A 16858-nucleotide genomic window follows, 5' to 3' on the forward strand; every position below is an offset into this window, starting at 1 on the left:
TGTCTGTTTGTTTTTAAAATAAACTTATTTCTTGTGGCAGCAAGCAGCTGTAAATAAGCAAACACAGGGCAAGTACAGGAACATGGAAAAGTCAAGTATAAAGTCACTGATGAGTAAGACCAGGAACACTTTTTATACTGGATTAATGAAAGCGTCCAAATTCCTTCTAGGGCTGAACCAGAACTGGTTCAGATAAGCAAACTGGTTATACCTGGCACTGTCAGGAATGAATCATGTTAGGCATTCCTGAGTTTAAATAAGACAAGAAATCCCTAAATGCTGTCCTAGGGACAGTTCAATTCCTACATTACAAGAAACCCCTAAGAAAATCTCCCGCTTGCAAACCCTGCTCCAGAAATGAGGGAAGTCCCAAACCCCTTGTCCTCCTGGATCTCAGAGGTGCTAAATACAGTGGAGGGTGAATAAATGGGTGTTAATGCTAATTTTGGGGTTTCAGTGCCCCAAAACTGACTTACCAAATGATCCATAATACGAGTGAAGTAACCAGAGATGGAAATGAAGTGCAGTGGGACAGAATTTCCTGAGAGGTTTAAGGCATCTGTGCTGGGCTCCTCAGTGTGTGATCACTGTGTGTGTGACATTGAACAGGGCCTGTGGAGCCCTGCTTGCACAGGCAGGATTGTCCAGTGCCCCTTCACACCCACTATAATCCAGAAAGTTTTATCAGCTCCTTGCAAAGGAGCTCTGAAATGCCAGACTGAATTATATATAACATTCTTATTCTGAACTCTATCCTTTATCCAAATAAAATGGAACTGGTATCTTAGACTTTAAATATTTTACTATTCAATACTAAACCCATCTGTCTTTCAACACAAAAAAAAAATACAAATCCAAGTGAATGGCTTGTCAGAGGAACAGCACTGTACAGAAACAGAATATTCCTGGAATACTGTGGTCTTCCCAAAACCGGCAGCATTTCAGATATTATTTTTCTTTTGTACTGCCCAGACTTGAACACAGAGACAGCCATTCCCATTCCCCAGAGTAAGAAAACTTCCAAGATAACATGAATAAAATAGATACATTGGAAATCAGATAAAGCTTTACAAGAATTTCCCCATGTGTCCAAGATGATTTCCTTTATCAAAGGCTCCATGGTGATGTGATTCCCTCTGCGAGAGTGACAGGTTTTACACCAGAGTGTGCCCAGATACAAACAAACCAAAAAAGCACCACTGAAGTGAAACAGAAATGATCAGAGGCAGCAGCTTTGCTGGGGATGCTGAGGCCTGTGTGAATGTCTGGAGAGCCCAGGGAGGGCTCAGGACACCCAGCTGAGCGTGCCCTGCGCTCGGTGCCTCGCGGGGCCAGCCCCAGGCTCCAGGGGCCCCGGAGCCCAGGTCCCCCCTCCTGGACACCCCTGCCCCAGCCCCAGCCTTGCCCTGCACTCTGCAGCTGGGAACCTCCACACCCCACACTTTTTCTCTTCTTTGTAATAATCAAGTAAGATATCGTTACATTCCATTCATATACTGCAATTTATAATATTGATAGATAATATTAAGATACACATATATAAGAACTAGGATACTCTTTATGGCCTCTATTTTCTGATGTATTTAACAAAAACAAAGTCAAAAAAATGAAAACAATTGCTGGTGTTTCCAGTTTCCCAACAGAGATGCAGGACCAATCCCTGAGCAGCTGCTCTGTGCTGTGGTTTCCAGGCCTGTGACAACTCTACCCTGGCTGTTGGTGTTCGGGGTGGGGGGACTCAAAAGTGCCACCAAGGTCCATGTTACAGCACAGCTCCAGGAGTGGCTGGGGTTCAACGAGCACAAACAGAAACCAAGGGAGCAGTTCAGTGACGTGTGGGCTGCTTTGCTGCACTTGGCATGTGGGAACAAAACGTTGTAGCTCTGTGTAATGCCAGAAAAACTGATGTCCATTCCCAGAGGCAGGAATGAACCCCAGCAGAGTGGGCTGTGTCAAGCTCCAGGTGTGCCAAGGACCAAAAATACAGGGAGGGAATAACTTGTGCATCAGTAGTGCTGCTGGAAAAGCTGTGTGTGGAAATCCCAACCCAACCCAACCCAACCCAACCCCCCTCCCCTCAGGCTTTGGTCAGTGCAGGGATCCCAGGGTTCAGTGGCGGGGAGTGAGAGAGCAGTGTCAGGGACTGGGACTGGGGGACTCTGACCTGTGGGCAAAAAGCTCTCGTGTTGAGTTGCAGCTCAGCAATGGTCCTGCAGCAGTCCTGGCTCAGCCTTCCTTAAAAGAAATGCTTGGTTTTACGCTGGCTCAAAAAAACCAAAAATTCCCTCTGTCACTTCCGAAAGGACACCAAGGCCATGGGGCGCGTCACTCAAAGGTTTCCCATCGCTTTCTGAGCTGCTCCACCTTACCTGGTGTGGGTGACACGTCCTGCTTGGTCTTTTTTAACAGATCTTCAAAGGGATCTTTTGTCTCCTCGGATTTTGAGGACAGTAACACTGACTCCAAGCCCTTGGCTGGCCTGGCAGGGACCAGAGGGGGATCACTGGCCAGAAGAGCCAGGGCTTGTTTGGGATCTACCTTTGTGCTGGGCTGGCCCACCTGTAATGTTCGGGGTTTGGAGGGAGCACCCAGACACGCTGGCTGGAGGGAGCTGGTGGGAGAGGGGCTGTGGCTCTGCAGGAGCAAGGAGCCAGCTGCTGGCACAGCTGGAGCCTGGCTGAACAGGTTTGGCATGGAGAGCGTGGCCATGGGGGGCTGAGGTCTCTGTGCTGGGTAGAAGGCGGCAGTGGGGGTTATGAAGCTGGAGCTGTAGGCGTGACCTAAGGAGGGGGTAAAGGAGCCCCTGGGGGCTCTGACCAGGGACACTGGAAGGGCTCTTGGCAGTGTCTGGGTGAAGGGATTGGGGGAGGGCTGTAGAAAAGGTGCTGGAGCTGGGGCAGGATAGCCCAGGGGCTGGGCAAACGCTGCAGCTGCAGGAGGCACAAAGTCACCGGGCAGGGCCCCGAAGGCGGGCGCGGGGGCCGAGCCCTGCGGGGCCCTGGCCGGCCAGGCCGTGGTTCTCAGCGGGTCCAGCAGGCTCAGCAGGAGCTCGCTCTCGTTGCCGGCGCCCTCTGCCTTCACCCGCTCGGGCTGCAGCATCCCAGCGCTGCCGGCAGCACCACACAGCAGCTGCGATGGGCGGGAGGAGCAACTCACAGACTGCTGCACTTCGGGCTTCAGGGACACAGCTCCAAAGGGCTCGGGGATGAGATCTGAAACCAAGGGGCTGCGCCCCTGAGGGGTGAGGATTTCCGCCGACCCGGCTGGAGCCTGGTGCTTGGAAGCCCTGGGTGCTGGTGGTGGTGGCACGATCCCCAGTTCTGGAGTCTTCCTTCCCTGGGGCCTAGGAATGGTGATGTTCCCTTGAACGGCAGGATTGGACTCATCCTTTTCTGCAGGAGCCAGACCATTGTCTCTGCTCTGGGGTCTCCTGGTGATGGGGGGCATGTTACCCAGGGCAGCCAAGGGTCTTTCTGGTGAGCTTTGGGAATATTTGGTGGGAATAGCCATATCATCATGGCCCATACTCCACAGCTTGTTGTAAGGGTGGGACAGCTTCATGCTTGGCACAATCCTGTTCCTCTCAGACACACCAAGATCCATTCTCTGCAAGAGAACAGAACAAACATTAACACCAACTGATGTCCTCACAAGACACAGCAGGAAGTGAGTTCAGGCTGCTGTGAGGGAAGAGGATCAGTCCCCAGGCTGATCAGTGCAGAGGGACAACAGCGAGTGGCCAGGAACAGCCAGGACTCTGCAGCTCCAATTCCAGCTCTGCTGCCACGGGGTTGTTCAGCTGGGATGTGTTGTGCATCTGTCACAGCCCAGTAAGGAGCACACAACCTGTGTCCAAGGCACAGAAGCTGAGAAGCCTTAACTGTTGCATGGAATAAGTTGACAAATGAAATATCTGAATGTAACACTAAAATCAATATTATTATAAAGTAGAAATGACATTTGCTTCTTTAATGTCAGATGAAGATCTTGGAGTCTGCTTTAGTTTAACACTTTCTGAGCAATGTTCCTTCACAAACAATCCCGTTTCTTCAGAGGGAGATTGTTCAAATGATGCTTAAACCAAAACAGCCAGATTAAAAGAAAAAAAGTTTGGAGGGGACCTGAAAATTACCAACTATTCATTCTCACTGCCAGCCATCAACTTCAAAGATAACTCTGTGTGATGGCCATGGGACAAAGAGATTCTGAGGAACAGGGCAAATATCCCCTCCTTTAGAAGCAAAGGCTTCAGAGGAAACACTTACTTATCACTGAGTTCCATTTAAGCCATTTCTTAATTCAGAAATTAATTCTGAAACACATAAGCAAATCCCTGGAAAGCAGATGATGATGATGATGATGACAACGATGATTATTATTAGGATCTACCCAATAATATGAAAAAGATGCTCAGAATGAGCTCTGTGCCATCCCCAGGGCACAGGAAGCCCCCAACCTGGTATTCAAAGGAGCAGCGCTGCTCTGCCTCCTCCTTGGGTGTCCGCAGGTCCTCCAGGCTCTTGGCCTGGCTGAGGGGCTGGGGCTGGGCTTCTACTTCCAGGCTGGGGAAGATGTCTTCCAGGAGGTTGACTTCTGAGGCCTTGCTGGAGAGCAGAGGGCTCGGGGGCAGCGGCTCTCTGGCTCTCTCCGGGCTGCCCACGTCCTCCCCATCGGCGCTGTCCGACTCCTTCAGCGCCCGGTACGGCTGAGGCCTGCCACAAAAATCACATTGCAAATCACCAGATTTCTAATTCTTTGTTCCAGACACAATTTCCTAAGGAGCTGGATGAGTTACAAAGAGCTCCCCAGTGGCAAACATAGCTCAGAGAGCTCCCCATGCAGAGCAGGCTGTGGGCAGGGGGACATGCAGAAAGGGACCCAGCACCTGAGGGTGCTCGGAAGGGCAAGAGCCAAGTGGGAGGAGCTCAGAGGGAAGCTGTGGTCATGCAGGCCCAGCCAGGCTGAGGAGGGAGTTCTCAGACCAGGGACAGTGGGATACCAGCTCCCCATGCTGACTGTCTGGGCTCCCCTCGGGCTGGGCATGGCCTCTGCACCCTGTGTTTGCAGGCTCTGACATCCTCGGGTTTCGAGCTAACTCAGCACACAACACAACTCAGTGTTTTCCTGCAATAATTGGGAGCACTGTGCAGGTTCCAATGATTTCATTGGTGTCATCTTATCAAGAAACACCAAATCCATTATGGAGACACCTCCTTTACATTACCAGCCAAGGCTGAGTTAGCAGGATGCTTCTCTTGCACATACCTCAGCAAAAAATGGAACCAGCACATTTGCATTTTGGTGTGTGTACAGAGAACAGCAGCACGATGTGCATCCAATTAATAACAACAAGTGCCACACATGGCTGTGGGGATTGGCACTTGACTGGCAGCCAGTTGTACTGTGGCATTTAAAGAAGCTTTCAATTAAAAGAAAATATTTGTGAGACCTGCAAAAACACATCCTATGGAAGAACCCTTCTCCCCTTTCCATATTTTATCATAATACATCTATATCATGCAAATTCAGAGAGCCCAGCCTGCTCCCCCCCCAGCACCCACAGAGCAGGCACTGAGCCTGCAGCAGGACAGGGACACTGCAGGTACAGGGCAGACAGTGACAGCACATGGCCTCAGGGCAGCCTCACATCGCTCTGGGTCACCCTGCAAGCCCCCAAAGGAGATCTGAAAACAAAACTGGTCTCCTCCACTCCAAACAGGAGTGTGGAAACATTTTCTGGCCCTTTCCTACTGATCCCCCCATCCCACCTGCCTGCAGTCAGATTCCTTCCCTGTCAGCCTCTGAAGCTGTGTCTGCAGCACACAATGGATTTTAGCAGCTGCAGACCTCTCTGTCCCACTGGCAGCCTCCTTCTCCAGCCTGGTCTGACCCAGCTGGGGCTGCCAGGCTTCAGCTGCTCAGCTGGGACTGGCATCGTCCCTCTCCCAGCCCTGACCTGCCTGCCTGTGGCACCATGTGCATTTCTGAAGCAGCAGCTCACAGCACCCTGGCCCCTCTTCCTACAGCTTCTGCTCAAATCAGTGGCTGCACTGTTAAAGGAATGAGTGCAACTCCACGCAATTTATCTACCTTTCATCCCCTAGAAATCCTCAAGCAGGCCAGGTTAGGAAAAAACAAATCCTTTGCTGACATTCAGTGAGGGCTCAGCTCAGAGCTGCCTGCTGGCATTGGGATATTCAAATAGGCAGCAAGAGGGATTTAGTGCAGCTGAACCCACAGCTGGCAGGGCTCCCCTCACCTCACACGGGCACCCTGGGCAGGCCGGGCTCCTTCCCCTGCCACAGGCACTGTGGACAAGGGCAGAACCTTCCAGCCACAGCATCAGTGAGCATTCTGGCACAGCTGCTCTACACAGTCTTTCAAGACAGAGTTACAGGGCCCTGGGAAGGTACAAGTTACAAATCCAAAAGCTGGATACAAATAGACTAAACAAACTTCCTGTTTCTTGTATAATTGTCAGATTGTACTCAATGCCCTCAGAGGACACCTGCAGGGATGTGATGCCTGACAGACCAGACAGGCTGGGATCAAAGAGGTGACACAGGAAAAGGCTGGTAACTGCACTGGAACAAGGCTCACAGGACAACCCAGAAGCACAGTAACACCACACAAGAATGAATGGTGAAAGGTTTGGACAGGACAAGCAGCATGTTGGAACAAAGGACAAATGGAAGGGTGACATCCCACAGAGCTCGAGTCAATGGAAGCCCATAAGCTGTGTGGTGCTGCAGTGTTTCATGCAGGAGGATGCTTCTTCATGCTGCTCAACATCAAGACAGACAAGCAGGAGAAATGCTGGTCATTCATCAAGCACTGTACAGAGACCCCAGGAGCATTTCCAAAATCCCAGTACAGAGGCAGGTGCCCTGAGCAATGCAAACCCCACTGCTGGAAACTGGCATGGACACAGCAAAAGAGTAAAGGATAGACCATTCGAAAGGAGCAGAGAAGAAAAAGTTTTCAGAGAAGCCAGAGACAGGATCCTCTTCCTGCTGAAATTCATCATCAGAGGAGTCCTCCGAGAGGAAGACTGTATAGTGTCGCATGGGCTTTACGAGGCTGGGGAACAGGAAGAGAAAAGGAAGTTATCGAGTCACAGTGAGGAGAGAAACCAGGGCTCCAGAGACCCAGATCATCCTGAGCCCGACTGACTGCACAGCAGAGCTTGGCAGGGAACTGAGCTCTGCTGCCCAGGCACAGAACACAACCCCTGTGCCAAGGGCAGGGCGCCATGGGGTGCCCCAGGGAAGGGACCACAGCCACCCCACAGTGCAGGGGACGGTACAGAAACCCCTTTCCCCACCACGCTCCCTACAGAGCTGGGCACCTCTCTGTTCCTCAGACAGTTCTGCTCCTCAGGCTCCCTGAGCTCTGACAAACATTACATCTCCCTCTCTGCTTTACAGACATTTAGTCTGATGCACAAGAGGAGCTGACTGCAGGGCACCAGTTCCTACTTGTATCTATTTTTCACATTTGAAACTGCTTCACTCTAGACTAAAACCTCAGCTATCCAAGGATTGGTATGAAATGCAGTTTGCCAAGTAAGGTGTATATGCTCCTTTCCTCAGCATTAACTGAGAATCAGTTCCTAAAGACTAGGGCAGGAAAAGAGAAGTTGGATGCTGCAACCAACAGCCCAAGAGGGCCGGAGCTGCCACTGCCAATGAATGTTTACTCACAGTCAGGTCCGAGCTAATTAATAAAAAGTCTCTAACAGGTGGCAGTGGCTGCGGCCAGTGGTGGTAAATCACAGTCTGCATTACTGCAGTTAAAGCCAGTGCCTTGCTTTCTTCCCCCTCTCCTTCTTTAACAGGTGTCCAGGGGAAGGAGGTGGGGCCACAGCGGCCCCGGGGCTGGCAGCGCTGCAGCGCTCGGTAAATCCCGGTCAGTCCCGGGGCTGGCAGCGCTGCAGCGCTCGGTAAATCCCGGTCAGTCCCGGGGCTGCCAGCGCTGCAGCGCTCGGTAAATCCCGGTCAGTCCCGGGGCTGCCAGCGCTGCAGCGCTCGGTAAATCCCGGTCAGTCCCGGGGCTGGCAGCGCTCGGTAAATCCCGGTCAGTCCCGGGGCTGGCAGCGCTGCAGCGCTCGGTAAATCCCGGGTCAGTCCCGGGGCTGGCAGCGCTCGGTAAATCCCGGTCAGTCCCGGGGCTGCCAGCGCTGCAGCGCTCGGTAAATCCCGTGGCAGCCCCGGGGCTGGCAGCGCTGCAGCGCTCGGTAAATCCCGGGTCAGTCCCGGGGCTGGCAGCGCTGCAGCGCTCGGTAAATCCCGGTCAGCCCCGGGGCTGGCAGCGCTGCAGCGCTCGGTAAATCCCGGGTCAGTCCCGGGGCTGGCAGCGCTGCAGCGCTCGGTAAATCCCGGTCAGTCCCGGGGCTGGCAGCGCTGCAGCGCTCGGTAAATCCCGGGTCAGTCCCGGGGCTGGCAGCGCTGCAGCGCTCGGTAAATCCCGGGTCAGTCCCGGGGCTGGCAGCGCTGCAGCGCTCGGTAAATCCCGGGTCAGTCCCGGGGCTGGCAGCGCTGCAGCGCTCGGTAAATCCCGTGGCAGCCCCGGCGCCGCGCGGACGGGACCCGCTCCACGGCGCCGGCAGCAGCGCGGAGTGGGGGCTCCGTTTTAATGAGGAAGATCTGCATCTCGGGAGCTTTTTTCATGTGTCAGGATGCATGGACAAATCAGCAGCACATCAGGCTGGCCAAAAATGAAATGCTGACAAATGTAGATATTTCAAATTTAATTGACACCTAAATGTACTTGAGATAGAAAAAAAATATACAGAAAATGGGAGTGCAGGATATGGGAATTAGTAAGGAGAATTCTGTAATAATTTTAAAGGATGTTCTGGTTATAAGAAAATTAGTTTTGTTTATTTTATTATGGTATTGCTTTTTCCTGAATATTGAGATTATGGTACAAAGGGGTGTATGGACTTGTCATTATTCTCCTAAAAAGGGCTCCGCAGATCTGAGCAAGAATTATTTTTTATTGACATAGTTTTTTAAAGAACAGCTACACAAGAGCTCTAGGGAATTGAAGAGTTTGTCCCTGTTAGCCAGTAAAATGCAGAGAATGAGGGATTTGGATGCACAGGCTTTTTCTTGCTACTGTGAGATAGGAGGCTGGGGACTGAGGGCATTGCCTGGCACCTGCGACCACAGCACAGACCAAGGCTGCAATTCCTTCCCGCAGGGATTCCTCCCTGCACACTCAGTGCCCGAGGCCATGGAAAGCCTTCACCGCCCCCGAGGTGAGGCCCTGGGAGCCGGGCGGGCACTGCCCCACCCAGCTGATCCCAATCCCGCTGCATGCAGAGCTCCCGTGCCGAGCCCCCGGGGGGCTGCAGGCGCACAGTGACCTCCGCGGGCCCACAGTGACCTCTGCAGGCCCACAGTGACCCCCGCAGGCCCACAGTGAGTGACCTCTGCAGCCCACAGTGACCTCTGCAGGCCCACAGTGAGTGACCTCTGCAGCCCACAGTGACCTCTGCAGGCCCCCAGTGACCTCTGCAGCCCACAGTGACCCCCGCAGGCCCACAGTGAGTGACCTCTGCAGCCCCCAGTGACCTCTGCAGCCCACAGTGACCCCCGCAGGCCCACAGTGAGTGACCTCTGCAGGCCCACAGTGACCTCCGCGGGCCCACAGTGACCTCTGCAGGCCCACAGTGACCTCTGCAGCCCACAGTGACCTCTGCAGCCCCCAGTGACCTCTGCAGCCCCCAGTGACCTCTGCAGCACACAGTGACCTCTGCAGGCCCCCAGTGACCTCTGCAGGCCCCCAGTGACCTCTGCAGCCCACAGTGACCTCTGCAGCCCCCAGTGACCTCTGCAGGCCCCCAGTGACCTCTGCAGCCCACAGTGACCTCTGCAGCCCCCAGTGACCTCTGCAGCACACAGTGACCTGCCCAGCAGGGGCTGCTCCCCTGCCCAGCTGAACTCACTGCTTTAACACGAGACCTGGGCCTTGGGTGCTCTTTGCAGGCACTGCTCCTGAGCCCCTGTGCTTCAGCTGAAGACTGATTCGAAAATGAGCACAGACACCCCCAAAACAATCTCTTTCTTTTACACACATAGAAAGAATTAACTCATGTAACTAAAGGCATAAATTTCCTAACCTTCCATGCTACCAGGTAAAACAAGGGAAAATATATTTTTTGGTGTTTTCACTGATTCTAGCGTTACCCAAGAGAGAGAAAAGAGTGTGAGTTTTTTAAAGAGACAACACCTCTCTTGTTTCCACTTCAGAACACTTATACAAAGATTATTTCTTACTGGGACAGAAAAAAGAAAGTTTGTGGGAAACGTCATGAAAATTCTGTATTTTGTGAAAGCAGCTGAGCTGTAAAGACTTACTAAAACTAGCAGCAATAAACTAGACCCAAACAAAATAATTAAAATACAATAGATTTCCAGCACTGGTACAATGTTTACCATTCCTGTTTATGTTTATCTGCTGTCTGATAGTGGCAGGAATGGAACATACACGTTAGCAGAGAGCAACACTGGGATGTCAACAGCTTTTGAACCCAAACATGCAGAATCCTCCATAGGAACACATAAATGTTAAATTGATTCAATTATCCTCCACCTAAATGCAGTGAGCCATCAGAATAAATATTAAAAAAATGCTTGTAGCTTAAAAATCCCCACAACCTCTGTGCAGGACCAGCGTGGCTCATTGCAGGAGCTGCATCTGCTCCACAAGAGGGCAACCAAATTCCACTGTAAAATGGACAAATACTCCTGTGCAAGGGAGAAATCACCGTTCAGTTTAGGCCAAAGACAGTGTGTGCCCCTACCCTGGTGTAGCTGGAAAGAGCCATCCATGCACTGATGCTCCTCCAGTATGTTTGGGCTGTGCTGACAAGTTCAGAGCATCCACAGCTCAGAGCATCCACAGTTTAGAACATCCACAGCTCAGAGCATCCACAGCTCAGAGCATCCACAGCTCAGAATACCCACAGTTTAGAACATCCACAGTTTAGAACATCTCAGCTCAGAACATCCATTCCCTGGCCAGGGTCACTGCCAACTCCACTCAGGCACTGTCAGGAATCTGCAACACACACCCCTTGTAATCTTTGCAAGGGATAAGTGACTTTAGTGAAAGTGCCTGAAAAAGCCTCCCTGAGGCAACAGAACATGCCTGTACTGGTATGCACAAGTGAGACACTGGAAACCAACACCTTTTGTCCAGGAGCAGTGGGCTGGGGCAGCACAGATGATTTGGAACATTCCCTCTTCACTGGCACAGCTAAACTGGGGATAAATTTGCTGGTACTGTGCAAAGTGAAGCCCTACAAACCCTCACCACAGAGCTCACTCAGACATCATGGTCCTGTTATTGCACTCTAGAGTCAGGCACAACCCCTTTTGCCATCACTGTCAAATAAACAGTTCTGCATCCTCCAGCTACAGCCTGGCAAGAACACTGCAGCTGCAGGGCTGGAACTGACAATTTCCTCAGAAGAAAAGTGCAAACCAAACCAACAAAGAAATTAACAAACCTCCCAAACCTGAAAACCTTCACTGAAGAGGCTGATCAGAGTGTGCATAACTTGGCAAACTGCAATTTTTCCATAAGCAAACTTTGGTTACTTGATTTTTCACACTTCCTCTACAATGTTCCAAAATTTTTTTTTAAGAAATCTATTTTTTTTCTTAGTTAAAATCTAACTTTGATCTGTTATTTTTAATGTCTCTGTTGGTGAGTCCCAGTTCTGAACACATTGTTTGATGCAAGCAGAGAGAAGCAGAGCAGCACAGTACTTACTGTTCTGGGCTGGGAACTGAGGTCCTCCGGCCCTCCACACCAATGTTGCTCTTGGGCCTCTTAACCACATGAGGTCTTGGGGGGCGAACCTGTGACATGCACAGAAACATCTCATCAAACACTGACCCTGATCCAACAGCAGACACAGACACATGGAGAACCACCAGTATCCTACAGGGATCTTCCATGGGCCTTGCTTTGTCTTTGGTGCACAACAATGTTACACACGAGTGTGGATACATCAAGGATCTAAAGGATGAATATAAACCACAGGGCCCCAGGACTTGCAAACCAAACATATATGCTTGCCACTGTTTGCTATTTGCCCTGAATTTCAGAGAAAAGATCCCCTAAGAGTGAGCTTCCACCTGAGCAGTCAGTGGTGAGAGAAAAGCTGGGAATGTTTGTGTGCTCTGGACATTGCACAGTGGGGCTCAGCTCTGGCACCATGACCCTTCTGGCCACTTGCTCCCAGGAACCCAAGCTCTCAGGTGAGGACTTCTGTGCAAGGGTGTCAGGGAAGATGTGTACTCAGGATAAATGTTTTAACATGAAAAACTCAACTCATTCTTCACTAAAAGTTTGCTTCCTTCCAGAGCTGAACACAAACCTCGCCAGCCGTATTGTCATTAGCACTCTTGGTATTTATTATGTCAGACTTCTGTTGTAAGTAAAATCCAAAGCTTTTCTGTGGAAGATGATGCTGCTGCCAATCCAGGCTCACATACATATCCATCACCTTCTAATGTATGGAAATTCAGCTTGATTTCTGACCAGGACCTCCACAAGCAAATAAACCTTATTTCAAGGAAAGGAATAAGCTCAAAGTTTGTGTTTGTGCCAGCTTACACTGCTGAGGAATTCTGTGCTGAATTTATCCCTGCGAGTCAAATGAGGGAATTTGCAGCATCAGAGCAGACTGTACATACCAGCTTCATGTGTTTTGTTAGGAAAGTACAACTCTACCTGAAAAAGAGTCGGATCTGTTGGCTCACTCAATGCTTATATCACCAGAAATGGCCAAAAACCCAAATAAAGTTGGGAATACAATTCAGCTCCTGACCTCCCAGAGCCTGTGCTCCCTTAAGAGGCACAAGAGAAAGGAGATGTTCATGGCCTACAGCTTGAGTGCTCTGGAGTGACTACATAAGTTTTAAAAAAAATATTTGATGGGGGGGGGACGGATGACTTTCCAGGTTTGTTTTGGTTTTGTTTTTTTAATTTTTCTTCCCAGGTACAAAAACCTCAAATTCTCCTGCCAGGAGAAAGCCACCGAATTGGGCGTAGTGCTTCTGCCCTACACACAGTATGCGAAAATAGCAGCAGCATTATTGCATTGAATTTTCATTTCAAAGGAAATGGTGCACAGCAGATATGATGAAGAAATCCAGAGTTGTATTGCCACCATTTCTTAGGAAAAAGGGCTTATGAAAAGGTCAGATGTTAAGGTCTTGGAGATCAGTCCCCACACAAGGCTGCTCCTCTCTACAATAAAGACAGCTTAAGAATGTGAATTTATGGCAGGAATGGAAGGATTAAGTTTGTGGCAACTTCAACTGAACTTGCAACGTGGTGAAACATGGGGAAAAGAACAACAGAGCTAATTAGAGGAGCTGAGCTGTCAGAGCGCAGCAGAATGGCTCGGTGCCAACAAACAAAAGGAATGGGCTGGCAATCAGCAGGATCGATGAAGAATACTGCTTCATTAGGGCTGATAAAACACGGAGAGAGCGCAGAGAGGAGAGAGGGAGAGGGGGGCCACAGCCAGGAGGAACGGGAGAGGAGAGCGCGAAGGAGAGAGGGAAGGAGAGGAAGAAAGCAAAGCTGCTTAATTAAATGGGAGCTGGGAGCTGATGTGTAAAGCTGGCCTGTCAGCGTGCTGGGAACACTTTCACCTTTCAGCTGGCTCTGCTGCCGGCAGGGACAGAGGTGAGAGTTTGGGGTGGCTCCAGGGGCCCAGCCCAGCGCGCTGCAAGGTGACAAAGCTGAGCGGGATTTAGAGCATTGTTCCTGGGGAACTGCAGGGAAAAGCCAGGAATCAAGGCAATTCCTTGCTGGATTTTGAGTCTCACATAGCCACAGAGGCAAGGTTAAGTGCTTATCAAATGCAAAATATCAAAGAAATCCAATTACGTGAGCACACAGTCAAAAGAAAAAAGGTAAACTTCCAGGACAGAAGGGTTGAATGTGCTTATTACTGTCCCCATCAACTTAATGCATAATTATTATATTTTAACTTTTTCTAATTGAATAAAGTTTCCAAACAACCACTATTAATCCAAACAGACCTCCATTAATTAGAAGCAACAACCCTCTCTCTTTCATAATACCACCACTTATTTCCAAAGCAGCAGAATGCAAAGAACATCTCTGTTCTGCTTCCTTAACCTTTCTTTGGTCTGTGTTTTTGGCTTTATTAGCAGCAATTACTCATATTGCAAGCACTAGTGCCCATGTATTCCTCCTTGCAGCACAAAGTATTTCTCAGGAATTCTGGTATTATGTGGCCCTGGCTGGAAGAGCAGAGGGCCCTGGTCACCCCCTTTAGTGCTTGTGTACAAGGCCAGGATAAATCACTTGCTGATACCCACCTCTGTAGGAGCTGCCAAGCCTGAGAGGGAAAAAACAGCCTGCAAAAAGTATTATTTACACATACAGAAATGTGTTGCAACTACCAAAAGCCAAATAACAGTTCTGAACAACAACAAATTTATGTATATTTGATACAAGCATATTTTTGAGATTGATTATAATAATTTACATTTATCTTGAATTTCCCCCTGATGAATGAAGCCTTTCTGTTCCACTTACTGACACAGCCAGAGGAATGCAACAGGAGCTTTCATTATTATATTTCCAACCTTTTATCAATCACATTGGGAGCAAAGACAGTTGAACCAACCATGTTACAGTGAGGACTATTAATACCCTACAGCTGGGAGATTAAACAGTCTTAACAAGATCTCCCCATAATAAATGACTCCATTTGAACAATACAGTTCAGAAACTTTGGTACAGAGGAATCACAACATGCCCCCTTACACCTGCCAAATGTGGAACACGAGGGCATGGGAACACTACAGGAAGCCCACAGTACATGGAAAGTCTGATCCTAGTGAAACACATCTGGGAGGGTCTCCCATGCCCACTGTATTTAAGAGAACACACAAAATCATAGTCAATGCTATTTTTTAAACACAGAAAACAGAAACTTTCAGGCGAAAAAATCCATAAAAATGACTCTATTAAGCTAAATTAACACCCAGAGTTAAAAAGACGGAGGAGAAACACATGCCACTGAAATGTCACACAGGAACATGCACCAGAGATCAAAAGTTAAAACACACACCCAGTTGCACTTGTTAACCAGTTACCTGCTCATCCAAAACAAATTTTAACAAGTTTTAGCAAGATCAGATTTGAAAACTTGCATCTTTCTCTTTCTTATGCATGTATGTATATGGATAAGGAAGCAAGAAGTAAGACTATCTGGGGGGAGAACTATATTCATAAAGCTGAATATAATCCTGAATATACATGAATACCTTCCAATGCTGTGCCAAAAACCAACACCCCTCCTAAACTGATGCTTCTTGCCTTTGCCTTTAAAAATAAACCATCTGGTGCAGGGTGCAGACGCAGCAGGGTGTCAAGTCTTAATGCCATCCTGCATAGTCCATAGGTAGAAACTGTCCTACCATGAGTGTTTTTGGGGAAAAACTGCAGAGGTAAGGTGTCCCTACCTAACTGCACTGCCAGTAATTTCTGTGCAGTTCTTCTGTGGAGGAGTCCCTTCCTCTGGCCAACCTGCTGGGGCTCCTTTTACACCATGGAATTACCATATATGTCATCCATAACATGGCACCAACATTCCACTGCCAAAGATCGACCTTGCTTTCTTCAAGTCTATTCATACATGGAGAAGAATTAGGCATCCCAAATTAATTAAAAGCATAACTTCCAGAGAATAAATATTATGTCTTCAGACTTCTGCTTCCTTTCAGATTTGAGTTCAGTGCAAGTCTTCAAAAGCTCACTGGCTAAAAACTTCCACCAGCCAGTCTGGCAGGGCTTTGTGTGTAAGAAACCACGGCAAAAGTCAAACCAGAGGTGGCCAGAGCAGCCCCAGTTACCTGCAGAGCTGCCCAGAGCTGCAGGGCTCGCCAGAGAAAAGCAGAACAACCGCGGGTCCCAGGGCTGTGCCGCAGCAGAGAGAAGGCAGTTTAGGAGCGTAATTCACACATGGCTTCTGTGCAGAGCTTGACAATCCAAACTACCAGGGTTTAGTAGTGCTACAAAGAGCGTAACTCAGGCAGTGTTAAGCTGTGGCAGTGAAACAATCCCCAGCTACTCACGGGCCTGGAGGAGCGCTGGATCTTTGGGGGCGGCGGCCGCGGCGGGCGGAGTCTGTGCTGCTGCAGCAAAGTGGAGACTAAATTAAAGTCACCTGCATGGAAACACCTCTGATGTCCTGGCAAAAGCAGCATGAGCATGTGACAGCACGTGATTTACCTTCATACTCACCTCACAAAATGCCCTTTTTCTGACTTTGCTTTTCCGAAGCAGGGACGGACACCGTGGCCTACGATGTGCCCCAGCAGCACAGGTACCCATGGTGGCTGGACTCAGCTCCTGCCACACCACAGGCAGCAGGGACAGCACCAGACAGCCAAAATGGACTGACACAGCAAAGATCTTCAGGCTGGATTCTTGGACCTTGAGGCCCAAGTGTTCTAGGCCACATTTTTGCAAATGGAAACCAGGATACTCAAAAACACTTTCGCTAAAATCTTGAGTGATTTTAGTGCTTGTGAAAACTTACGGAGAAGGCCTCAAACCAGACATGTAAGAGCAAGGAAAAAAACCCAATTCAGTGAAACTTTTCATGCACTTAAAGGTGAGCTTACGCTCAGATCCTGTCCTGGGTTTTACTCCTAAGTGACCAACAATTACAAATCAGGCCTTAAAGCATCATGATGGCCTAGAACCCAAAACTACTTGTGTAAATATTATCTTAGTTCTGTGTAAGTGAAAATGAACACACTACAAATATTCTACATATTTATATTACAAT

General features: G+C 49.5%; 1 protein-coding gene across 4 annotated transcripts in view; it reads right to left on the reverse strand.

Moving 5' to 3' along the window:
• Positions 1-782: 782 nt before the first annotated feature.
• The window catches only part of DENND1A (DENN domain containing 1A), a 150820-nt gene continuing 134744 nt past the window's right edge, over positions 783-16858 (reverse strand). The window contains exons 20-24 of one of the 4 annotated variants that reach the window (XM_071454133.1): positions 16140-16199; positions 11785-11873; positions 6952-7080; positions 4457-4712; positions 783-3606 (exon numbers count right to left, since the gene is read on the reverse strand). In XM_071454133.1, the coding sequence (XP_071310234.1) occupies positions 2326-3606; positions 4457-4712; positions 6952-7080; positions 11785-11873; positions 16140-16199 (1815 nt within the window). In that variant the 3' untranslated portion in view covers positions 783-2325. The remainder of the gene's footprint in view (positions 3607-4456; positions 4713-6951; positions 7081-11784; positions 11874-16139; positions 16200-16858) is intronic. The other 3 variants (XM_071454130.1, XM_071454134.1, XM_071454131.1) reach the window with 3 other exon arrangements.

The sequence above is a fragment of the Agelaius tricolor genome, unplaced genomic scaffold (assembly GCF_023055355.1).
Source record: "Agelaius tricolor isolate 1412-34295 unplaced genomic scaffold, bAgeTri1.0.p SCAF_38, whole genome shotgun sequence".
Taxonomy (NCBI): Eukaryota; Metazoa; Chordata; class Aves; order Passeriformes; family Icteridae; genus Agelaius; species Agelaius tricolor.